Source organism: Triplophysa dalaica, chromosome 16 (assembly GCF_015846415.1).
Source record: "Triplophysa dalaica isolate WHDGS20190420 chromosome 16, ASM1584641v1, whole genome shotgun sequence".
In the NCBI taxonomy this organism is placed as follows: domain Eukaryota; kingdom Metazoa; phylum Chordata; class Actinopteri; order Cypriniformes; family Nemacheilidae; genus Triplophysa; species Triplophysa dalaica.
Window position 1 is genome coordinate 10,158,344 of NC_079557.1, and position 26,863 is coordinate 10,185,206.

Genomic DNA, 26,863 nt, shown 5'->3' on the forward strand with positions numbered 1-26,863 from the left:
AATGTTTTAAAATGTTTTCACGAAATAAGGGCACATAAACATTGGTTTTAAATAATAAATAAGTATTTGCGCAGTTCTTTTTATGTTCTTTGGATGTGCTATGGCATTTTGTTTTACTACAAAATTCAATTGTTTGTCATGTTATGAACGTGTGGGCACAAGATTAAATCAAGTTTGCACACTTTCTGAACACATTTACAATAACATGATTGTTCATTATTTGAAACAGAAAAAAGAAACACGCAAAAGATAAAGAACAGCATATTGTCTTCTATTATTTCCATGTGTAGAAGGAAACATATAGTGTTCCCGGCGTGGTTTTTAAGTTTCCCAGAAAGTCGGGGATTATAAAAATGTATTAAATTATAATTCACAAATTCTGTGTTAATAATCTATAAACTGTGGTAATTTTTGCAATAACTCATTGCATTAAGTGCCAATAACTCATTTTATGCTAGTGATGGAGAAAAAACAAAGATACTCAGGCAAAACCATGCAACTCCTCTCCCAACTCCACATTGCTTACTTCGCTTCTAAATCCCACAGGCTCTGTTGAACAAACTAAGAGTTGTTGAAATAAAAACAACGCTGGTAAAAGCAAAAACAGGGTAATGGCACAACGAGGAGATGGATAAGTGAAAAGGGCTGTCAGCAGCGGCCCCCTGGAGCTGTGCTTATGAAAGCCGTAATTCCCCTCTGCTTTTGTTTCAGGCATGAATGTAATTAATGAAATCTGAGGGTCAGAATAGAAAAGATCACTCAGTGATGACTCCACAATAGCCCGACACCATCTCCCAACTCCTCCTTTCTTTCCCTCTGGGGCCGGTCGAGACCACGAATGCTAATTCTGGTTGATTATACGCACACCTTTATTAAATATTACACTGACCCCATGTGCGCAGGGAGGCAGGGGGGCAGGTGCGAGCGCTTGTTTTATGACACTCGTGCAAATGTCAGGAGCGACGGAGTTCGCCAGCCACATAGAAATCCAGAGTCCTTACAGCAGTCGATCAAAAGGCCAGGCGCACTGGGACTCTCTGAGAAAACAGCGGCAAGCCATAAAAATTCAACACCTTAATGAGTTTAAATTTCATTTCAGCATGTTGAACTTTGGCACCGGATTCTGAAGCTTGGTGTCTCACTGAAGGCGCTTTAACCGACTAATTACTGCTGTTCCAATTTGCTGCAGGATTTAAATAGAGGGAAAAGACATGAGGGGGGAAAAGAAAGTCCTCCGAGACAGCTGTCGGATCCAGAGAAGAAGAGAGTCTGTCACAGGCAGATCTGTTGTCCTCCGTGACTCTGGAACGGGGACTGAACACACATTCTTTAACAAGCGTCACACACGGATCAGACTGTGGGCTGGACCCCGGGGAGGGCTATGGGGCTTACGCTTGTGTTTTACAGCGCTACTCGCATACGGTGGCGCACCTAACTAAGGCGGACGTATGGGTTTGTGGGAACACGGTGGAGGCAGATGGCTTGTGCCATTCAGTGCTGCCGATCACCCTCAACCGAGCTGAGATGAGGTTGTAGGCCTCCCTTGCACACTAATGTGTGTGCCAGCCACCGGCAATGCCCTGGGAAGAGTTAGCTTAGATAAAAGCAGGTTAGATTGAGAATCTACAAAAAAAGGAAACAGTGTGTATTTTTTTAAACTGAAGAAGGTCAGAGATGGGGCCATTTCGAGGATTTTAGTCTTTGACAATGACAAAATCTTTCCTTTTGCTATTTCATATGATACAAATTATAATATAAAATGATATATATAATATTGTTAACTATTATAGGACAAATCACACTTTTCTCTGTATTTTTGATAAGTTCATTTTGCTTACTCATTAAACATACTTAAATTGATATCTTGCAATTCAGCGATTGTGGCATTTTTTGGTGAGTTGGAAAAATAATCTTTAAAACAGCAGTGTTCAGTGACGCATATATCTAAAAGACTTCCAAAAAAACTAATTTTCAAAGCATACTGATCCTCATCCCTGATTTTCCGCATGTTTTACTATAGATATATTGCTTTTTAAACGGCATTACATATTTTAAATTAAGGGACAAGATTTAAACACAATAACATTTCAATAACCCTCAAATACCCAAATCTCCTTAAACCAATTGAACAAACTCAAATATTCTGCATGTTGTAATTTTCAGAAGAGGTGTAATCCAGTTTGCCACAGCCAGGCTTTTCCCAGATCTAATGTGCTCTTTTTGCGCGAGCTGTGCAGCGGGTTACCGCTGGGCAATAATGCAATTTGGCATTGTGATAAACCAGGAGAGATGAAGAGGAACGGTGAAGCAATCTGTGATGGTAATCTTGGCCTAAAACGACTCTTTTGCAGGGTGCTGAAATTGTGCATGGATTAACCAGATGGTGGAACGTGAATCCATCTGATAGGATTAAACTTTGGTGCCTCTTCTGCCGCCATCTGTTCCCTTATGCTGCATGGACGCACACGCTCGCTTTTACATGCGCACACATCTCAAACACACGAGTACAATACGTTTCTCTACATACTTTAAGCCCAGTAGACACCTCTTTAGAACAGAGTGCGTTACTGACATGACCTTAAGTATTGCTGCCCCTATTTTACCCTAGTCTCTGGAGCCCAGAACAACAAACACACACAAGCACAAACACACGCACTTGTCTGACAGAACAGGCTTGTTAGCTGAAAACGAGGGAAATATTTTGAAACTGATGCAATAATAGACAAGAGTGGCCAAGCAAAGCTGCACTGCAGGAATGTTGGTTATGGGCAGGCCTGACAGAATCTGTGAAGAAATCTATAGAATTTACTGTAAAATTGAATTAAATGTGGTGGTTACTACTTATATGCTACTATAAGACGTTGAATGCATTAAATATTATTTTTTAAACTTGAACACAAGGAGCTGGGCATATGTAAAAGTTCTTGCTATGGTTCATTCCACATGGGCCATGTTACTTAAAGCTCCGTCTTCCTGAGGTCCTGCGTTGCTCTCCAAGAAAAATACTCCTATATGGCCACGTCAGGTTTTTATATTAGACATAATGAAGAATTACAATATAAGCCTGACAGCGTCAGAAATAATCCCATACTTTCTGTAGGAAAAAGGGGAGTGAAGGGAAATTCATAAAAGGCCCCACAATTTTTCAACATGTTCAGGGTTTAGGAACACTGCCTTTTTTTTTTAATCTTCTCTGCGCTATGGAAACTATGCTTTAAGGCAGAAGACTTCCCCAAGAGAATAGAGCCAGTGATTTAACACAAGAACTAAATCACCATCATCAAATCATCATCATTCAAATCCTTACTGTCTCATCACAAATGGAGGTTAACAGTCCAACTGAAAAATATGCTCTCCTCCAGAGCCATCGCAGATATAAATGAAAAAATGATTGGATTTGATTGCAACTGAGGATCAAATCAGAGCTCAAATCATCTCCACATGTTATTAGAGGGATTTAGGAGGGCCTTATAACCTGTTAGTAGCCCAACAGTACACAGATGAGGAATGAGGGAGAGCATAGATAGCCGTGCATCTCTCAGGAAATAAATGCTCAGTGCTTAAGCCGTAGAGGTCTCATAAGACACATGTTCAAATCTAAAGAGAACAGGCCGCTTGGGGACTGCTGCTCTTTTGAAAGCCTGTGCAGGATGCCCTGGTGGATTGTGGGTGAATGAAGATGTGATGCTGTTGGAGGCCTGTTTGTCTTGAACGCTTTCGGACACAAAAGCACGGATGAAAGTATGTGCATTACCCACCAGGCCACATCTTCAATGGTGTTTATAAGTTGATTCAAAGGAACAGAACATTGCATGGCATGATGGGCAACCGTCTGTGCGAACACAGAATCTAAAACATTTTAAACTACATTGAGTGTGAGAAAATGGCTTACATTAGTTTTGCTGAATACAGATTGCTCTGTCCTTGGGACCTTGCTGTTATTAGTTGACCGTGTGCAAATAAAATTGTTTGTTGAGTGAAAAAACTACAATGTGCTGAAATTTTATCACAAGTGCATTGAATGCTCCGTTGCATTACATCACACAGGCATTGCAAACACAACACTGATTCTTTTTTTATTTTCTTGCATTACTTTCTCTTTCCTCTTTTCTTTCTTGGAAAATGACACGATTTAATTCAAAGCCTGAGATGTGTAAGCCATATGCCCAACATGTCAAAAATATGCAAGCAAAAACACCCTAAGGACATTTTTATTGTTCAACAATTGATGTTTTATTGCTTTCATTGACTGAAAGAGTTCTCAGATAGGTTTAGAATAAGTATCAACTTTGTCTCAAATTTCTCTGGAGAAAGAAAAATAGACAATTGTTGACACAGTAAGAGAACGCAGCTACAAAATTAAAATGGAAAGAGAAGCTCAGATAATTTAGTCTTGGAAGAATCTGATGAGAAATATTTTAGCTCGGTATAAAATCTGAGACTGCAAAACTGTGGAAAATCTGAGCACAGATCAAGAAATTAAGATATCTTCTGAAACTCTAAAAAACACATGTGAGGTAGATGGCTCATGCAAAAGTTTCCATTTCCTCATTGTCACCGAAAACCGCACACATCTAAACAAATAGACAATCACAAATGTACACTCACCGTGTTCCAGGTATGACTGAGTGCCCTCAGAAGGATCCAGCCTACGAGCTCTGCGTCCATGTTTAGAGTTATTGTGTACAAACATGTTATCGGACACAGCCAGCACATGACCGTCCACGCTGACCGTCGTAGACACCACCACCTAAAAAAATGAAGACAGCATAAAGACATGCTCTGTCCGTGTATACACAAGTGTGGATAAAACATCTGTCCTGTTGAAGTACCAAATACACAGTATATGTGTGTAAGTAGCTCCTGACTGATAAATTGACATACAGGCACATTTCACCAGAGGGTCTGGAACAATGACAGCAGCTAACAGCTCTCAGCTTGTAAAGCAGGATCCCACACTCACACAAACACACAGACTAGAGGTATCCAACAGTATCTGAGGAGCCTCTTGATTTAAATGGCTCTCAGGCTTTGAGAGGTCTCTCAATCTCAAGAGAGGAAGAGGCTTGATGAGACTTGGCAAACACAGCTTACATTATCTCTGTTCTGGACAGCCTCTTCCTTCCCTCAAAGCTTTCTGTTACTATCTAATACCATCTTCTCAATGCTTTTCTCTTTAGCTATTCTCCATTACTCATTTAGAAACATTGCATAATGCATTCCACTGTAGTTAAAGTACATTCAAAAACGCATATAGACTGTGTCATGACATTTCCGTTTTAATGTACATGAACTAAAGATTTGTGTGTGGTTTCTGTACCACTAGTGACATCAAACTGAAGAGCAAACGTAAGCAGTGCTCAGTGTTTACTCTCTTCTGAGTACATCAATCTGGCTTTAGTTTTCTGGGATATAGATATTTTAGCAAAACACACACACTTCAGCATTATGCTTTTGTAATGCAATTTTTATCAATAAACATTTTTATAAAGTGTTAACATTTCATGCAACTAACAATGCAAAACATGTATCTCCACTAACAAAGTACAGTGTCCTGTCACTCGCTCACAAAAGGGTAGTGTCAGCAGAAAGAAATCGGTCTCACCTGAAAGCGTCGCATGTCTCGTGGGTTCCCTGCATTCTTCAGGCAGTTCTGGTTGCATTTCAAGAAGAATTTCAGGAAAAACCTGGAAATAGAGAAAAAGAGAGTTTTAGTTATTTAGGTAGCATGTGCATGCAAATACAGCATGTGGGCTATGCTGAGTGTCATTGCTGGATTAAGAGTTAATGCTCTCTGTACATTCAATGTCAGAGAAACAGTACATGCCAACACTTACACTTGTGAGGGCTCTCGATAAAACTAGATGCAATGTGTTCAATATGATAATAGGAAAGTAATATTTTTTCTGAATTCTTAATCTAATTTTATTTAGCGATGTAGAGCATAAAGTAGGCAGATTTAATACACTCGTCATCAATAGTCTATATTCATCGTCTTTATTTCAGGAACAGGTGCAGGCACAGAGCTGACTTGGCTGCTCTCACTATACGACTTTACAGGGAGGGAAACATCTGCTGCGCTGACTAATTAAGTGATACATTTGATTAATAATTAATAATGAATATTAATATTCAATTTAAAATAATAATGTGATTCAGATGACCTGTATGAGGTGATTACGGTTTGGTTGGGACAGACTCAGTGTTTTTTTCCTCCTCTATGTCCCAAACTCCACAATATTAGGGTGGTTGACAGACGAATATACAAATCTGACCTATGATGTGATGGCAACAAATTTGAAAAGATAAATCTCTATTATGCTATTTTATATTATAAATATTAACAATATAAAACAATGTAATATGTTATAATAATACTATTAATTATCGCACTTTATTGCACTAATTCTCTCTCTCTCTCTCTCTCTCTCTCTCTCTCTCTCTCTCCCAACCCACGTCTGTCTGCCGTCTCTATAGACTATTATATCTATTACTACTCATACAAACCCACACACAAACATGAAGACTGCTGAACATCATTAAGTAATGTGTCACAATCTGTTTAAATTCTGATTAATTGACACAGACTTAATATCCAATCATCTTACAATAAGTCAAAATATAAGTAACTACAACATAATATTATAAAAAAATCCCAAATAGAAAAATAATCGCTGACTGTCTCGATTAAGACTTTTATACCCCCTGTAAACAGTTCGGATCAGTCTCTTCAATGCTCAGTGCCCCCGTGTGTTGGTACAAACATGTTTGTGTGCGTGTAATCCACAGTGTTGTTTGGGTAAACAGATTAGTCCTACAAGTCTCCTCTATAATATCATTTAAGAGCTCTAAGCTGCGTCTCTCTTCCCTTTTGCTGCCGACCATGTTTGAGCTCCTCTGACCTGTCCCTCATTCTTTCCCGCTTTCCCTTTCTTTCTCCATCTCTCTCGTGCTTTGTGTGGAGATAAGTCTGGGCTTAACCCCATCGCTGACATCACACTCCCATAGTCCTCTTAAATCCTCCACAAAACCCCGGGTGCCCTCACTTTAGGAAGCCATTCCCCCTTTACAATCTTTGCCTTTCCCTCCGCTCTATGGATTTGTCCTTCTGGTCTCCTGACCACACGCTGCACTGGCATCCGCACGCGTTAATACTTTTTAAAGGTCTCAACCGCGTGTGTAATGTGTGTATAGTTCGACTTTGCTGACCCCGTAGCTCCATTAACAAAAATAAAAGTATTCTTATGCCTGCCATACAGGGAGAGGACATGTAATCACACTTGTAATGTTTAATAAAGTGCGCAGTGTCCCCTTCCTAGAGCACTTCGGACAGGGACCTTATGCTTTTAGAACAGATTGGACTGCACGTGAAAATGGTCTGACTAAGAGCACTTCAATTAGAGAGGGCTATTACCACGGCCTATGTGAGAAAGAGGGCAACGCTCCAAGTATCTGATGGGTACAACTCAGATTTGAATCACAGGGCCTGACCTCCGATACACTCTAATAAAAGTTACGCTGTAGTTTTAGACACATCAGACTGGCTAATTAATGTCTAATGAAAGGAAAAAAACTTGATGAGGAGAATACGAATAGGATGGTGGTGTAGACGAACAAGAGAAAGATAAACAGGGAGAGGATGTCGGCCAAAAAGTAGAGAAGAATAAATTAAAGTAGCAGTCAAGGGGTGATGGGGCTGGTGTGGGCAGGGTTAATTTAATCCTTAACAAATTGACCTTTGACCTCAGGCGGTCTAAGGGTCACATCTGTCTACGAGCTGCGCTGGCCCACTAATTAACTCCTCTGTAGGTTCGCCTGAACCTTCGATGTTATTCTCTTCAAATCTCACTGGGAAAACGATTCCAAAAGCCAGCTTGCTAGATGTCGAATTAAATGGTTACAAAATATCCACACCGAAAAGTGGGCTTTACAATCAGACACCCACTCGAAGTGCTACGATCACAGGAAAAACACCTTAATAACGACAGAGTGTTTGCAAAATTTCGCTTCAGCCCTAAACCGTGTTGGACTTGCTCCTAAAAGCACATCAAACACAATCAAATTGCCCTGTGTGTTCGCAACGATACACAAGTCGCTATGGCTATTGATTTAAATGCATTTGACTGTAGCCGTGAGGGTGTTTTCAAATGAGCGATGCCGGCGTACGACAAAAGCGGCCGATCTGGAGTCAGCAGTGTGGCATTAGAGCATGGTGTATGGTATTACCCACACTCTCAGTAAATGAGACCAAGTCAACGGCACAACCCATCAATTATTCAGAGGCTGAGATGGCAATTATGGCACTGAGCACAACCAACATGAATATTTTATGAAGGCTAACGCAGACCATAAGAGTGTGAGAGGAAAAGAGAATATAAATGTGTCCATTTCTGGCAGACACAGCCCATGCCAATTCTCGCCATGGTGTAACACTCAAAGTGCAATTCTGCATGGCATGATATCTCTCTTTATCTGCGATCTACTCCTTTCTCCTCACCTTACATCATCTTATCTTCATTCTCATCTCCCAGAATGCCTCAGCGAGACAGCAGGCTCTGTTAATGGGAGCAGGGCAGATGTCTTCTCAAGCCAGTTCTCCATTACCTCTACTGTGTGGGCACGATAGGAATGTTGCAGTTGTTTAAAACACAGAGTTTGAGTCGCAGCTAATTGAGTAAGGCGACACCACGTTGAAGAGTGACAGGGTAATCTTCTGAAAGCTGGGTAACTCGCCGTACATTTCAGCCTATTAGCCTGCGACTTTCTCCCCCTCTCCTCTAGAAAAACATATTGCTCATGATTTAAAAATATACACATGCAACATTTAGCCTCCCCCCCGGACCGCCGCATAACACAGTCTAATTTTCCCTTAATGCCTTCAAGACCAGATACTGCGTATAAAATAATAATAGTAAGTAAAGTACAACAATCTGACAGCTACAAGGAATCGAGCCGTCCCGTCTCCACTCCTTCAGAAAAAAACCAAGACCAGTAGGCATGTTGTGCTGACAGCTCTAAAATTGCTTACAATACACATCTCTAGAAGATCTGTCTCAGGCAAAAAAGATAGAAATATCACTGGCTTGCTTAGCTGGTCTTTCAGATGTCTTATTTTTCCCTCCTCCCTCCATTTATTATGGCTGGATTTCTGCACTGGCCTGCGAGTTTGGTGCCAAATGCAACCGAAGAACTATTTTAGTCAAAAAAGAGGAGAGCGGGAGAACAAACAAACAACAGAACAAAGAGAATTATTTTATCATAACATGAGAGGAGAACAATTCTCACTCTGTATCTTCTATTGTCTACAAATGTTTCCTCAGAGTGATTTCTCCTAGTATTTTTTATTTTTAGCTCTGCTTGCTGAGCTTGTGTTAAATCAATAGTTGATGAGAACTTTTCTGTGTATTTTAGGTAACAATTTACAATAAAAGTGCATTTTTTTACATTAGTTATTTTTTTTTTAATGAACATTAACTAACAATAACCAATATTCTGCAGAATTTGTTTATCATAACATTATTTTCAACATTTGCTGAAACATATGAAACTTTATGAACTTGTACACTTGGACATTATTTAATGCACAATGAACTAACATGAACAAATAACAATTGTATTAGTATTCACAATGACAAAGATAAATAAATGCTGTACTTTTCAGAATAGTGTTAATAGTTAATCTTAGCTAATGTGTTAAAGGAACGCCAAAATGAAATTTCTGTCATCATTTACTCACCCTCATGTCATTTTAAACCTGTATGACTTTCCTTCTTTTGAAGACCACAAATGTAGATATTTTCAAGAATGTTGGTAATAGAAAACTTTCGGTTCCTATTGAGTTGCATTGACTTCGTGTCCATACAATAAGTGAATGTGAGCTGTTTTTGTTTACCAACATTCTTCAAAATATCTTCTTTTGTGTTTTCAGAAGAAAGAAAGTCGTGCATGTTACAGTTTTTCTCAATTGTTTACACACAAATTCTGGTACTTGAGACACAATGACCACAACATGTAACTAATTCACCAACCCCATGAACCAATTCTGCTAAACTACAAGCACAGTTCCTTCTTTACACTCAAATTGCAGTTCTAAAACACACTTTTTTCAAAACACTACACACAATTCTCTGCTTTTGGCACAATTTTCATGCAGAAAATATCTTGTTTTCATAAGGAACACACTGCCATTCAAATATGCACACTGACTTATCACAAGGGCAAACACCCGTCACACAGATTTACAATTAGCAATCAGAGCTTTAGCATAAAAGGGCAATATGTGCGCTCTTCTGTTTTGGAGCAATGGATACCAACATTGGAAACAGAGTCAGAGCCTGAGGAGTAAGAGTAAGAGGAGGAGGAGGAGGACGGGGAGTACAAGTACGAGGATGAAGAAGGCCAATGACCGTAATCTCTGATGAGATCCGAGCCACTTTGGTTGATCATGTGGTCAACCATGGTCTAACAATGAGGGAGGCTGGGCGAAGAGAACAGTCACATTTGAGCAGGTACACTGTAGCATCAATCATATGGACCATGTCTTGCGCAGAAATCATCTCAGGATGAAGCAGGTCTACAGGGTGCCATTTGAATGCAATTCATAAAGAGACAAAGAATTGCGATATAACTATGTGCAAGTGAGTCCCACAATTGATGCATACTCTCAACACTGTATACAGTAAATTCTTCTGTTGTTTTGTATGTAGTGTGTGTGCAACTTTATGTTGGTCGGGAATGGGACGAACTGTGTACATTGTTTTTGCGGGACAAATAAACTACAATTTTACCGTGTATTTGTGTGTTCTGAGTATAAAAACAATATTCTCAATATTTTACAACACACTTATGTTTGTACTGTCTGCAGTAAGTGTAACACTATACCAAAAGAAGGGCTAAGTCATTATGTTGAATGGAGAAGAAGTGTTTTAAATTCATCATAGTGTTTTACATTGAGCACATCAGTGTTCAGCTGGTTCTTATAAATGTCTATACATATGATGGTTTGTGTGTGTCATTTGAAAACAAACTCCCATTTTGAGAAGAAATAACATTGTTTTGAATGTAAAGTTTCATTTTGCAGGAGAATTGAGGGGTTTTAGCCATTGTGTGTGTTTTTTTGGATTTGTGTGTAGAGTTCTGAGAATATGAGGCATGCTTTCAGAAAATGTGTGTAAACAATTGAGAAAAACTGTAAAATGACATGAGGGTGAATAAATCTTAACAAATGTTGAGCCAAAGAACCTTGTTGTAAAGTGTCACCATATTTTGTTAAGTGTCAGATTAAATCTGGAAGATAATATTTCTTGTTTAATGTTAAATGTGCAGACTAAATCTTGATATGTCCAGTTTCTAGGTCATTTTTTTGATATTCCACTCACATCGCTAGGTGATAGCAGGTCCCAGCACAAAATAAACAAATGTGCACCTTTCAAACTATCAACTATCACAGTATATTAGACGGCAGCTCTGAAGAGAGTTCACCAATTAATGAGGCCTGTTCCGCCACTCTTGAGTATTAACTCGACGTGTACACAGTCATTGTTTTGAACTGCCGTGTTTACTCAACACCTCAACGCTGGTGTATCCTCTCTCTGACGATCCGATCCTCCTTATGTCATTACCTTCTGGGCTCTGTCGATTTAAGAGCAATGCATGAGGGATACACACTACGAAGAGTCGAGAGACATAGAGGGAGAGAGCGGTGTACAATGAATGTGAAAGAGAGCGAGGAGAGAAATTTCACATCAGACAGTGGGACTAAACCCAGGAGACGCGAGCAGTGCAGACGGGAGAATTATTTTACATAATAAATGCTTCAAATTCAAGCCTGTAATTGATAGCAACGATGTACAGCCACCACACATGGGTTTTGGGGAGCTGTCAATCAAACGCTGCCACTGGAGGAGAGATAATGATTGTCATCTGACAACTGGCTGATTTAATGGAATAATAGAGGCTAGGGCCATTGTTTACAAATGCCAGCGGTGGCAGCGGAAGCTGTAGTGGAGGTGAGTGAGGGTGCGGAGGGAGCACATCCAGAGGTAGTACAGCAGTCAATGTGGTAAATAAGACCACTGATTTATGAGACATGAGACAAATATCTCCCACAATTGTCTCTAAAATGATTTTTATTTTTTTATAGAAACATTGAAACTTTGAAATTAGGCTCAGATGATCACTAAAACTGATATTGAATAGGCCAAATGTTCATATAGATGAAATATAGATAAAGCATTCTGACAGTACTTTTTTATAAAATACACCCTGTAAACCTTGTTAATAAGGTTTAAAAGTTGTGTCAGACAAAGAGAGAGAGGAGAGAGAGAGAGAGAGAGAGAGAGGGAGAGAGAGGTAGAGAGGGAAAGAGCGAGAGGTAGAGAGAGAGAGAAAGAGAGAGAGAGAGAGAGAGAGAGAGAGGGGGAGAGAGAGAGAGAGAGAGAGAGGGAGAGGGTAGAGAGTGAAATAGCGAGAGGTAGAGAGAGAAAGAAAGAGAGAGAGAGAGAGAGAGAGAGAGAGGGGGAGAGAGAGAGAGAGAGAGAGAGAGAGAGGGAGAGGTAGAGAGTGAAAGAACTAGAGGTAGAGAGAGAAAGAAAGAGAGAGAGAGAGAGAGAGAGAGAGAGAGAGAGAGGGGGAGAGAGAGAGAGAGAGAGAGAGAGAGAGAGAGAGAGAGAGAGGGAGAGAGAGAGAGAGAGAGAGAGAGGGAGAGGTAGAGAGGGAAAGAGCGAGAGGTAGAGAGAGAGAGAAGGAGAGAGAGAGGGGGAGAGAGAGAGAGAGAGAGAGAGAGAGAGGGAGAGGTAGAGAGTGAAAGAGCGAGAGGTAGAGAGAGAAAGAGCGAGAGAGAGAGAGAGAGAGAGAGAGAGGGAGAGGTAGAGAGTGAAAGAGCGAGAGGTAGAGAGAGAAAGAGAGAGAGAGAGAGAGAGAGAAAGAGAGGGAGAGAGAGAGAGAGAGAGAGAGAGAGAGAGAGAGAGAGGGAGAGGTAGAGAGTGAAAGAGCGAGAGGTAGAGAGAGAAAGAGCGAGAGAGAGAGAGAGAGAGAGAGGGAGAGGTAGAGAGTGAAAGAGCGAGAGGTAGAGAGAGAAAGAGAGAGAGAGAGAGAGAGAGAGAGGGAGAGAGAGAGAGAGAGAGAGTGTATCTCCTTCTCTCAGTTTGCAGCTGTTTCATCCATTCTCGGCAAAGATTTACGTGTTAAACCCCGCTGGCTCTGGTTTAACAGCTGTAATTGACTAATTCGGCACAAATTACACAACGACCCCAGTTTTTGCTTATCATACAGACTTATGAGCAATGGACATGCTGATATATTATCTGTAAACAGTTTCCCTGCATGTGCAGTGTACACAAATTAATTGCACCGCTCAGAAAACACAGAAAAGCTCAAGATGACATGGTTTCCAGACACAATGTATTTCAAGCCTCGTGAACTGCACGAATAAAGCATCCGAGGCCACAACAATGGCAATATCATAGAAAAACAAATATAGAATTAATTCTGTTGTGAATAATTGACATATCTTACACTATACAAGAAAGAAGAAAAACCGAGAACAGGAGAGAGATAGAGAGAGAGCGACCACCCTCCTGTATATTTCAGAAGCTGTAGGCAAACACCTCAATAATTCATGACGGAGAGATTGATTTTTTCCTTTGGCGAGAAGCAGCAGATGTGGCAGGGATGAAGGGAGGGAGGGATGGATGGATGGAGGGTGGAATGGGGGTGGTGGTGGTGGAGGGACAAACCAGGCCTGAGGGTTAGAAGCCAGTGGGATCATTAGACTGCCTGCTTATTGTGTAAAGACTGGAGCTCACAGCCACAGGGCTCAAACAAACTGGACACAGAAATACTTTGTCACTCACACGTCCCTAAATCTACTTTTCTTAACACAGTAGAAGTTAAGAGATGCTGCCAGATTAACACCAATGGGTATTTATGACCAGACGTCTACTACAGAAAAAAATATGTTAACTTCTTAGTTGGTGTTGACATAAGCTATCGCACCAATGCTTAGGGGGGAATAGCTCAGAGGATCCCGCACTGACCCACTGCCCGAGTGGGACGCTTAGTGAGCTCTGATGCAAAAATGATGAGTCCACACTTAGGAGCAGAGATGCAAGCCTTGTAAAAAAGGGAGTCAGATCTCCTCCACGTGTCTGACAGAATCAACCCTCCGTGGGTGTGACGGGACGGCAGGTGAGGCTTTGAAGGAAAGCGACATCCTTTTGTCATCGCCTGCTCTCACAAATAATTCATGGCATCAGAGGGAAGGAGAGCAAGGGAGGCGTATCGACAGCTACCACTTCTACTTGCCTTCACCTGTCTCATCCAGTCACCCGCAGACGCAACGCAAAGGACAGTGGGACCTTTTGACGGAGCGTGCGTCCTTTCTCTTCAACTGACCCAATTAGAGCTCACTCTCTCTGTGCCTGTGTTTCCTCTCATCCAGTGGGTCCCACTAAAACCTAATCGCTCCTTTAACCCACAACAAAGGGATGCCGCGTAACCTTTTACCAGCTGAAAAAAATGCTGGCCTTGTGAAAGAATGCACAGCAGTTTGACTCAAAATGTTACTTAATTTTTTTTACTATCCGGATTTGTTGGTAAAGTTGGCACAAAGTTGGGCCCAATTTTGAAAAAAAGCCTCTTCTGATTGCAAGCAATAATTAATAATGAAAACTTTCAAAATAAAATACATTTAGGCCATCATTAAAAATGCATAATAATACAAAAATAAATTTAGTGGTGGGGTCTTCATTCATGCTTTTCTCTAATATCACCTTTTTAATACCAGTCACATTGTTCACATTCATAACAAATCGCAACCTTGAAAAAAAGTTGTTTTTGTGTAAGATCAGCATTGTAATATAATAGCCAAGTGTAGGCGACAATAAGATATCTAGGGAAGAGGAAAAATGTTTTGAACGTGGATTTGTGAATTTAAAATTAACAAGAAAAATCTTAAGGAAATTTAAACTGTAATTTTACTTTACATTTTTACTTAAAATCTGGAGCTTGAATCAAAACCAGTTGACACCCACCGGTCTTTGCTTTCCATACGAATGAGCATGGCTTTAATTGTGAGTCATAATTTATTCGATGTATCTTTAATTAATCCGGTTATCCCATTTGCATGATTGCAGGTGACATGTAGTGTATTCAAACGCCCGAGCAGGCGACAGAGGCGACAAAGTGGTTTAGGAAAAGAGATGTTCATCTCGTGAACCCCATTAGCGCTCCTGAGCATGTATATCAGTGGGTGACTGCGAGATGGAGTGTCTCTGCTGTCTGGTAATCTGCTCCTGATAATTTATTATTTACATTATATTAGACAACGACGCGCCGTCAGACGAAGGCGCTACAAAACTGCAGCATATTGATTTTAACAGCGCGCTGTCTGCAACGATTTGTGGCGGCGCAGGGGCTTGTCTCCGAATGCCAACCTTGCAGGATCACAGGGACAGGATGCCACTGTGCTACATGCTAATGCGCACTTTAAACATTTAACACTAGGAGGTGCTGTAATTGCTTTGACAGCTGACAGGTGACCAGCAGAGTGTAACACACACTGCTGTCTCAGTCTCTCCCCCTTCCTCTCGGCTCTCGGCTCTCGCTTTCTTTTTCTGAACCTTGCTCTCTCGGTCTCTCTAGCAAAGGAGGGATGAACATCCTGATTCTCATCCTGCCTGAACACAGTTGCTAATTAGAATAGGAGGATTATGGGCGGCTAGATAAGAGAGGGATTTTTCACGCGTTCTGGGTAAAGAGTGTCCGCAGATGCGCGCTAGCAGCGCCTTCACCTTTTCATTAGCATCTCCGTTAATTGCTGGTTTCGGGCTGTTTGAAGTTAGCATCATTAGCCACTAGTGCTGGTAATATTAGTACAGCAAATTGGTACGTTTTTCAATTGTGTTACGCAGGAAAACGTTCAACCTTCAAATAAAGAGGGTTGAGCTTTATTAAATTAGCCTCCTGCAAATGAGTACAGTTCGCGCCGTCTCGCCTCCCAGCACAAATTTACCGAAATAATTACAACACCGGGGCTGCCAATGCAGTCATATTTTAATAATCTGACTTTCTCACTTTCATTAAATTAAGGTGCGGTTTACGTGTCACTTCGGTACAATTACACACAATCAAAACCTAAAAAAAATGTGAACATCATAGTGGTAATAACTTTTAAATAATCCCTGCAGCGAGCAAAATTATTACACTAGTTATAATAAACATCTTGGTTATTGCCAATAGTATGGCATCCTCAATGGGACAGGTTTGTATTTGCGGTAGAAGCAGAATTGAGACACAACATCAGAAGAGAGGAGGTTGGAGGGAGACAAGAGCTCTAAATATACCAACACAAAGCTCTTCCTAAATAGCAACTAAATGTGACCCTAGATCACAAAACCAGTCTTAGGTAGCACGGGAACTTTTTTAGTAAAAGCCAAAAACACATAGTATGGGTCAAAATTATCATTTTTTTCTTTTATGCCCAAAATCATTAGGATATTAAGTAAGGATCATGTTCCATGAAGAAATTTTGTAAATTTTCAACCCTAAATACTTAAAAAGTTATTTTTGGGAGTGGATGGCCTGCTACACCACCTCTGTTGGACGACTTTAAAGGCGATTTTCTCAATGTTTAGATTTTTTTACACCCTCAGATTCCTGAGTTAAAAACGTCTGTATCTCCGCCATATATTGTCCTATCCTTAACAACTCATACATCGATAGAAAGCTTCATTATTCAGCTTTCAGATGATGTAAAAAGGTTTTGTTTTCCAGGGTCACAAATGAGGAAACCAAATGAGTCTGGTGATATTACGTTTAAAATACATTTCAGACAAGTTGTCCTTGTTAAAAGAGCTTTCAAAGACACACCACTAGGCTATTGGAAATAATGTAGGAATACTGAAAACCTTCTGAGGTACTTACTGGTTTAAGTACGTTTCAAATAAAAGACCAGCAATTGGAATAAAGCAACTGCAGTTGGAAACAAAAGAATGCAACAAATTACTTGAAAGCTGTAGCCAGGCTACAAGCTTCATTTAGGCTGATTTAAAGTGTTAAACTTCTGAACATGTAGTTTGCTACACAACGGATTGCTCTTTGTTAAGCTGTTTTCCAAGAACAAGCGTTTTTCATCATCACCCTCAATTTCACAAAACAAACTGAATTTGATAAACTCAACTGTATGTCCACATCAATAGGATTAATAGAGCATGTCCTATGTCACGGGAGACACAGCACACTAAAAACCTTATCAGATCCATATTAATGGCCCTTGAAGAATGGAGTTAACCTGTGGGATCCATCCTTCTCACCTCTCAATTAAAAGCTTTCCTCCCTCCCAAGCAAGAAAGCAAGTGGTGCTCGATCTCTATTACCCAGAAGGCATTAGCCAGTCTGTTTCTTTGTCCAATCAGATGGAGGTTCCATTCTCTTCGCTTTCCTACCCGGTTCTTTTTTGTTCCTCTCTGACAGACTGTATAAATAGCTTCTGATGAAGTCATTCCTCAAGCACTGCTGGCAGGCCCTTTCATTATTTACACTATTTACTTCAGGGGGGAAGTCACGGCTTGCCGTCAGATTTATCTGTCTGAGAAATGAGCTCCGCTATGCAGATCATCCCCGGAACAAAAGCGGCGTGCCAGCGTGTCGCTCTGCCGCACTAATTTGGTTCATGAAGTGTGTAACACAGTCCTCTTTGGCAGGGGGGCTTCATTTGTCTCTGACTTTATTAAACTAATATATAACAATCTTCTCCGCGCTCACAGCGCACGGGCTGGGTACAGCGAGCGGAGCAGGGAAGAGAGGGAGAGGACCAGACAGCGGTAACATAGAATACTGTTTCAAGAAGTTTGTAGCTGCTTGTGAACTCTTAAAACAGAACAGATGTCAAATAACATGTCAAACAATGTCAACCGCATTAATGTATATACTGTATGTTACATTTATTACCACAAATTATTATACTGCATTACATTCTATGGTATTTTTGAGTAACAGTATAATAAAAATATTGCCTGAATACTTATTGAAGTATATTATATTTCTGGGAGATATCATTTATTTTTTTAAGTACTTTTTTAATTGAGGACATTTTTCTGTTATAGACGGTTTTAGGAGGCATGCACTGACCCAAAGTTAACTTCCGGAGAATTTTGTTAAAATAAAACAATTTATTTTAGATTTAATTAATATTAATTTTTATATTTTATTGTAAAGTTATAGCATTAAATTAAATTAAAACTGATTCATTTTGGAGGCCTACTGGAAGTTAAGTTTGACAACACAACGTTTATGTTGTTGCCGCTGTATAACCACGTGTTGTCTATCCATGTCCTAAATAATAAATAATAGTAATAAATTAATGAATACAAAAAAAAGTTCTCCCCTTCCTAGATAGTTCTAAAAATAGAAATTATATTCAGTATGTACTAAATTAAAGACATTTAAAATATCTGTGGTATTTTCATCACTTGAAGTGCCGTTGCCCAGGGTAACTATTAGCTATGGTCAATAACAAAATTTTTAGATACATTATCACATTCTCAAACGTGTCGGAATAGATGCGGAAAAAGCGTGGGAACTGTACAGGGCATGTGAAAGTGATGTGTGTCAAGAGAAGAACAATAATCAGACGGATATGTCTATCATCACAAAGTAGCCTCAGATCCTGACCCCCCCACCCTTCTGTTGAGCCGTACCTTGGGGAGGGCGTTAATTCAAACCACATGTTCAGTTTTCAGCTGCCACCCCGCTACCTTCGAGCTGCAGTTCCTTCATCTGCCGGTCGAGCCCTGATTTTGGGGGACTCCTCAATATCTCTGAGGTCTTTCAGAATTGAGTCTCATAGCCTACTCTTTGTTTTTCAGTGCCCTCCTCCCATTCCTTCTGCTTATCTGACGTGTATGTGTTGGGGGGACGCTACCTGCTTTTGGGGGGCATAGGCCATGCATCACTGACACTTCATCTCAGCCCGACTGCCTTGTTTCCGTAGTGACCCCTTTCCCCTAGCTGCCGCGCGGTATTATTTAAGGAGATTTATGAGCCGGTGTCCCGTGCCAGGAGCTATAGAGGGAGACGCCTTGGGGGCAGAGGCACAATGAGGGGGGCCCATTAATAACCCACAGCCAGGTCTTGGCTCCTTGTCTGGACTGTGGAGACTTGGGTTCCTCCCCCCAAAGCTCCACATGTGACTGCAGGCCAGCAGGCTGGGTTTGGTACCCGAATCTCCTTTACTATTTTCTATCTAAACATTTATTTTGATGTTGTTTTAAAAATTAACTTTTGAAGCCATAACAGATTCTGAATTGACACTATAAAGTTTTACGGTCCACACCCTATCCAATGTTCTAACCCAAAGTGCATTTCCTGCACTGAAAATGTGTGGAACCGTTTCAGTTTGTCCATTGACTCAAACTCTAGCACTGGCACCCAGACTTTAAAATGGGGCAATGGAGGTAGTGTAAAAGATCTGGCAAATGCACAGAGCCCTGCAGAGGAGCTCCGCAGGGCAGTAGCTTGTGATGGATGGGAGAAGGCAGATGCTATCTGATCTCGGGCCATCTGTAAGAGCTCGGAGGAACAGTGGGGTCACTGTCAGACGGTAAGAGAGAGAGAGAGAGCAAAGGAGGGGCACAGAATAAGGGGCAAAGCGGTCTAGCGTGTAGCATCATGTCAGGCACGTGTATTGGTTGTGAGTGCGCGAGGTGCGAGAGGGCATATTGGCATGCTAATGCTGTGTGTGAGAGTGAGGTTGGGTCACTGTACACACACACAGGGCACCATGTTATATGTCAAAGAGGACAGCAACAGATACACGCCAAACGCGCCCACACACACCTCTTCAGCATATACAGTATGTCAAACAAACTGGCCCTATGTATTAGATGAAATGAGGGAGATGACACAAAATACAGTGTGATGTGAAAATGTTACTGTAAGAGTGCAAGAGTCCACTGAGAGAGAGAGAGAGAGAGAGTATACTGAACCCTACTAAGTTTGTGTGGCCACATGTGACATGAGCATGTAGCTGTCAAAAGCTCCCCACACCACAGACTGGCTGGAAACACCTTCCATGTTAGCCCATGTCTATTTAAAAAGCAATGTTTTATTCAGCCACAACATCTCATTGCACTAAAAAATTTATCAGTCCATGCCCTCTCTCTAATTCCGTTCTGTCAGGTATTTCCACTCTGTATTCTTTAAATATTTCTCAGGACAAAGTGGAGTGGTGCTGGACCTATCATGTCACATTCATAGAGGCAAAGGAGAGAGTCACGGCCTTCTGCCTTCACTGCACAGTTCCGTTAAAACTCAGATTTGGAAAAGGTGCTTTCTGGCATAATTGGACTTTAGTAGAGCAACGGCCAAAGTACATAAAACATTATGACAATAGGTGGGCAGCATGAATGAGATATGCACCTCTAAAAGAAAGATCTTTATGGATGAAAGTGTGAGCGCGTGTGTGTGCATTAAGTCTTACACAGAATTTAATTCTATGATGTCGTAAATAAATGGCTGTCAGGGTGATGGACATGCTTGGCAGCCATGGCTGATTGAAACATTTCCTTTCTAAAGCAACCCTAATAAATCTCAGCCCGAGAGAAAAAGTGATAGCAATCGCACAGGCCTCTTCCAACTGGGTGTGCCAGAACCGGGGCCAAACGCTGGACCACTGCCAAAGCCCAGACCCCATTACCACCCAAAACCCCCCCACAGCATAAGTCCCCTCTCTCTCCCTAAGGCCATGAGTAATGAAGAATGGCCCTGTCACTCAGCCACTCAAAGATTGTCAATACTCTGCCTTTTAAGCATAGGATCTGTTTCAGCATCATTATAGTCACACACACACAAACACACACAATCAGCTACCCTGCTAATTAAACACACCGGCATCTGCTCTGGGTTATTTCTTTTTAAGTGGCCCAGCACCCGGGGACACCTAGGCGCCCATGCAGAACAAGAGAGCAGGCATTGGGGTAAACCGGTGACCTGTCAGAGGGGTCGACCCCTGCTTAGGAATCTAATGTCGCTTTATTGTTGTGGGACTGCACTACTAGAAGAACAGGGTGAAATTTGCACTAATGCATTTTTGTTGGTACGACAGCAGCCTGGGCATGTAGTTTTTCTTTGCTCGGAGATGATGTATAAACACAGAAATAGTGTGAAATTTAGTATTCGCAAACTTAATTCAACGAATGGTACGCAAGCTATATTTAACTTGATAAAGAGGTTTTTTTGCGTAGGCAAGGGCACATTGTGTAAATGCACACGGTGTTGATAGATGTCCTCATTTTATTCCTTTCTTCTTTCATTTGCTATACCTATTGTATTAAATTACGTTAAAACAATGCCCTTTGCACAGGTTTAGAACATATTTTTCAATGGTGAATTCGCAAATCATTAAAATTATTACAAATCAGGTTGCGAAAAAACTCCAGAGAAACGGCTTGATTTAACCTTACAAATGGACAAATGAGGCACGGCTGCTTTGTAAAAAAAAGTATTAAAATCAATCACAACGGTAAAAGACGTTTTTTTGAAGAGCAAAGTTTCAACCGTTTTAAGAGATTTCACTCGCTCCAGCACCTCATAAATGGTACTAGTAAGAAACAATGAGCGTTTTTCCACCATCGCGCCAAATCGTTCTCAGCCGGTACGCAACTGGTTTCATTTTCCACCGCAGGATAACGGAAATGTTGGAACAATTTCCGAGCCGAGAACAGTTTGTAAGTGTGGCGAACCAGGCTCACGTGGAAACGTAACTGAGACCGTTTTAGACTGTGATTAGAACGGTTCTGCACGATGGTGGAATAGCGCTTATAGTCATCTTACAAGCCAATCGATAACTCAAGCAGTGTGGTGTAAGCTAAACAGTCCGATTGCTCTAAAGCCAAGAGGCGCTACAACAGAGCCGAAGCTGAAGGTAAAGGTGGGTGCAGAGGGAGGTGAGGGTCACAGGGGCGAGCGGAGAGCAAGGTGCCAGAGGACGTGTTGTGTCTCCTTCCGTGTTTGTCAAACAAATTAAACACGTTCTGGAGTCTTCACCTGCCCCAGCCACCATGCCGCATATGGCTCACCAGAAACAAAATAAGGCATTGCGCATACATTACCATACTTAATCAACCACCCTCTCCATTTAAAATGCAAATTCGCTGAAATATTACTGAATGCCGTCTGTTCTAAATGAATAAATTTGAATCGCAATTAGAATAATCCTTTATAATTAATGAAAACTGTCAATTTCGGTTCATAAGTAATTTGATTAACGAGATGATGGCACACTTATCAAGTTCAGTGGACTGTTAGGTGTTCGCACGGAGACTATGAAAAGAATATACATCTCGCGCTTAGGCGCGGCACTGGGTCAGACATCAGAAACTATGATGAATATTTAATACGAAAAGTAATTAATAAACTTATGAGGTCAGGTTGCGCCCCAGCAGGGCTGCTGGATCTTAAAGCTCGAATCTCGAGGTTGTTTATCGAGCGAGGGGAGAGAATCCTTGAACTTGCCAACGACACGCTCACTTCATTTCACACCTCTCTCCATTGACTAGAGGGGTAAGTAGTGGGTAAAAGATCAAAAGTTAAATATGGAAATAAATGCCACACATCACTGTTTTCCTCCTAATCAGGCTTCTGGAGGAGCAGAATGTGTCCTGATGACTGCTTTAAGTTAACGCAGCTTCGGTGCGAATCTGCTGAGACGTACTGAACTTTACTGCTGTGGATTCAGAATGTATGTAAGTCCTTGACTAAATACTGCCGTAAGCACTTTAATAAACAAGAGCTACTGTTCTTATGACCGGTGGGGCGAGAGCCAGTGATTCTAACATCATCTATCCACACAAAGCTCTTAAAAATATATTCCCTTTGTAGCACTAAAACTATATAGAGCGCTGGGCAAATAACTCAGCAGAAGGAAAGAAACTGGCTTAGACTGTGTGTTTGTGTGTGCGCGTGTGTATGTGTGTGTGTGTGAGCCTATTGCGTTGGTGAAACACAGGGTGGAAGCAGTTAATTAGAGCCGTTATGGTGTTTGGAAACAACAGCAAGGTTAAGGGTACATGCTGATGAAGTATTTGGAAGTCATTAGCCAAGATAAGTAAAGGTCTCTACAAAAGAGTGCATTGGAGAGAGAGAGAGAGAGAGGCAAAAAGGATAGTAATAGAGATGAAATTAGATAAATGTCTGGATGGGGCCAAATACCAGTAAAGGTCTGGAGGAGATACAGAATGTGTGATGTGTTAATAGTCTAAATTTGTAAGCACTGCCTCATACGTAATTTACTCACACACTTTCCTATACAGTACAACTACAAAAACAAAATATGTGATTATAAAAAAAACTCTCTCTTTCTCACAACAGGTATTGTTCTGGCTTTTGTGGAAACTAGTAATGACATGTATGAAATATCGCTTTATTTCTCCCTGAACTCTCCCTAAGTCACTTTGGTGAATAAATAAAGTAAAATAAATTACCTGATTGAAGACAGCGAGCACGAGCAGCAACATAGAAAAGATAAACAGAAAGAAAGTGTTAGAAAACATTAAAGCATTTAAAAACATTTCAAATTGATTGAAATACTAAACATCCATGTTATTGCACAAATTCTATCTGCAATAAAATGCCCTGTGATCTCTCTTTGAGCACCTCTGCACACAGAAGCCCCTCTACATCTTAACACAAAATAACACTGTGACCATCTCACTTAACCCTTCTCTCTCAACAGATCTTTCTCTCCACTTTTCCTTCCAGATAAAAATGAGTATGCATACTCCAGAATCATTCAGTGAACAAATGATACACCAAAAGCAGTGAATAAGATCTGAAGCACAGAAAAGTATAAATGGCCACCCCATTGTCTGTGAGCCTCTCTAAAGTGTGAGACAGACCAGTAACAAACACACACAAGTACACTTAAAGAAGGAGAACCCACATTTTCTGTAGAACTCATCCTCTTAAGGACGATCAACACACACATTACTCAATCATTTATTCTCTTCCATTGTACATTATAGACAAAAAACACATTTAAATATCTCATTTTGTGTTCCACAGAAAACAGAACAGGTTTTGAACTCTAAATTGATATTTGTGGTTGAACCATGCCTTTAAATATACACTAGATAGAATATGAGCTTCATTTCAAAACCTACTTATTTGTCTACCTAGTAGCATATTTAGATATTAATGGGCTCCAGACGCAAAGGTTATTTCAAACTGTACGTAGGCAGAATAATGATTGTGTAGTATTTCACTGTATATCTATTGAGTTTAACTGCTCTTAATTGTGGAGAGTATTAGAGAATCTTCCCTCAGGCAATCAAAGGAAATTCATTTAAACACAGTCAATAGCAACAAACTAACAACCAGCTAGAGCTCTTGTAACAGCTCTAAAGATTTCATCCATGAATTATTCAAACGCCTGACCGGATTTTTAAAGGCTATAAAACAAGACAACCACATCTTCAGCAGCATTATTTTTTCTGTAAAATGCACTGCACAACAGAATTTCTGGAATGCACTATACACAGACACACACAGACACACAAACAGATGTGTGAATACAAGCTTCAGTGCGGTGTATTGGTTTCAAAGGTACGTGAGGAGATTAGGTCACACAGTAAAAAGTGATAAATACTGGATGAGGTGTTTTCACCCTCCAAGTCCAAATTTACACAGAGGCCAAAAGTAAATCTACGTACAGGACATACTTTATCTTCAAGAGATAGTTGAACCAAAAATGAAAATTTTGACATCATTTAGTTACCATCATGTCATTCCAAAAACAGAACATTTTTCTTCTACATGGAAAAACAAAAAATATTTTGAAGAATATTTGTAACCGGACAGAGGCAGTACTCATTCATTTCTATAGACACAAAACCAATGCAAGTGAATAGGAATTGCAATTGTTCGGTTACCAACATTCTTCCAAATATCTTTTTTGTTCTGCAGAAGAAAGTCACACATGTTGGAAATGACAAGAAGGTGCCTAAATGATGACATCATTTTAAGGGTAAATTTCACTTTCAGTGTTTTCATAAAGGGACCGTGCATCTTTAAAACTTAAATAAACCTGATTAAAGCAAGGTGTAGTGTACATTATAGTCACTTTCCAAGCCATTGAGATTTGGTTAAGTCCTAAGGCACGCCCATAATGTGTGACCCCATAATATTGTGATGTTTACCCAAGTTAGAGGTGTCCATCACACAAACCCACCAATAATTAGTCACATTCACAGTGCAATGTCTCAAACTCATTAGTAAATGATGTTGAATATAGCAGCTCGCTAATTAATGGCTATTATGGCATTTCTGAAGTTGCTGCTTTAATTAGTAAGGAATCGAAGCACGCATTTTAATGTACTCTCTCCTCTGTATATCTGACAAATCCATGCATTGGCATTTTACACATATCATTTAAAAAATCACATTCATACAGTCACTTCAGGCTCCACATCTCATCCATGCTGTCAAATGTCCAAAAAGCACATTAGGACATCAACACAAACAGCATTCAACATTTCAGAAAAATACGCCAACATTTGCTTAACATCCCTCAAAATTCACAGATTGTGCCAACTCCACTACACGCAAAATATTTCAGTCCTCACCGTGCCGCTCCGCTGTTAACATCAAAGACGAGTGCGGGCCGTGTAATGAAGTGACAGTAATGAGTTTGTTGAAAATGATAGCCCGGCTCATCAGTGCTCAGGAAGACGTGTTTATTCTATAGCCGGCTGCGGCGGTGGCTCTTAACCCAGACTTTCTCTTCCCGTGCTCAGCACTCAACACCAGTCTCCCTAACACAATGCTCTCATTCTCTCTTCCTTTTGTCGGGTCCTCAGTCACCTACACAGTATCCCACAGTCAGGTCTAAGTAAAGAGCCAAAGCATTTCTCTGTTCTGACCACCTCATGCATTCGGTCTGATTGTGTAACTAAATATGCGAATACACTTGCGTCTTCTCTGGTTTCACGACCGGCCTGTTGTTTTCAGCATTTTCCTTTGTTTTCCTGTCTGTGTGGTAAGATTTCGTGTATTGGTGAGTAAGATTTGTGGGGTTGATGAAAACCTCCCTCTCAGGTCTTTGGTTGCAGGATGACCTGGGGTGCCCTGCTCTGTTGTGCAGTTAGCTCGACTTTAGCCTGAGGTGAACTCTGAAACACTAGCCAGGATTGACGCTTGCTTTGAAAGGCACTTCAATGAAGCATCATTCTGCATCTCTCTTAGTGCGAGGTTTGTGTTTTAGTGGTATATTGGGCCTATCCCACTTTGCCAGGTCAGTAAATAGAGTTATTTTAGTCCGTGTGGGTGGGGCCACCCCTTGTCCTACTGTTGCAGGTGGGTGTACGTTCCACATGCTGTTAGTTTCGCTATTTAATACGACAGCGATTCCGTCGAGACCTCACGTGCTGGCTTGGAAAAATGGCTGTGGTTACGACTGCTTCGCTGGGCTAAGCTGCGCTGTGCCTCAGGAGAGCATGACTAACACAAATATACAACAACAACTTAACACAGCTCGTAAAGCACAACAGTATCCACAGACACGACTCCTGAACACACACGCAGGGGCTTGCTTCCCAGCCACATGTGCACTCACTCAAGCCCAATAGCAGTAAGATCTGGTAATAAGTCACGGGCAATCTCCCTAGTATTCCTTCAGGGCCAAATCGGATCCTAGTGTCTAACCCTGGCATTACTTGTTGTGCACACACACGCACTGTAAGAGCGCAAATCTAATCTCACCAGTTTGGCCAGCGCACCTGGTTAAAGTTAAGAGGGTGCAGTTATAGTCAATTATGATCCCATATAACACGTAGAAATACACGCCACCCGATCCAAGGCCGTAATTGGA

General features: G+C 40.9%; 1 protein-coding gene across 3 annotated transcripts in view; it reads right to left on the minus strand.

Moving 5' to 3' along the window:
- Positions 1-26,863, minus strand: part of ebf1a (EBF transcription factor 1a) — a 107,617-nt gene that overhangs the window by 33,497 nt on the left and 47,257 nt on the right. For all 3 annotated transcript variants that reach the window (XM_056769502.1, XM_056769501.1, XM_056769500.1), the window contains exons 7-8: positions 5,606-5,687; positions 4,609-4,750 (exon numbers count right to left, since the gene is read on the minus strand). In XM_056769502.1, coding sequence (XP_056625480.1) covers positions 4,609-4,750; positions 5,606-5,687 — 224 coding nt within the window. The remainder of the gene's footprint in view (positions 1-4,608; positions 4,751-5,605; positions 5,688-26,863) is intronic.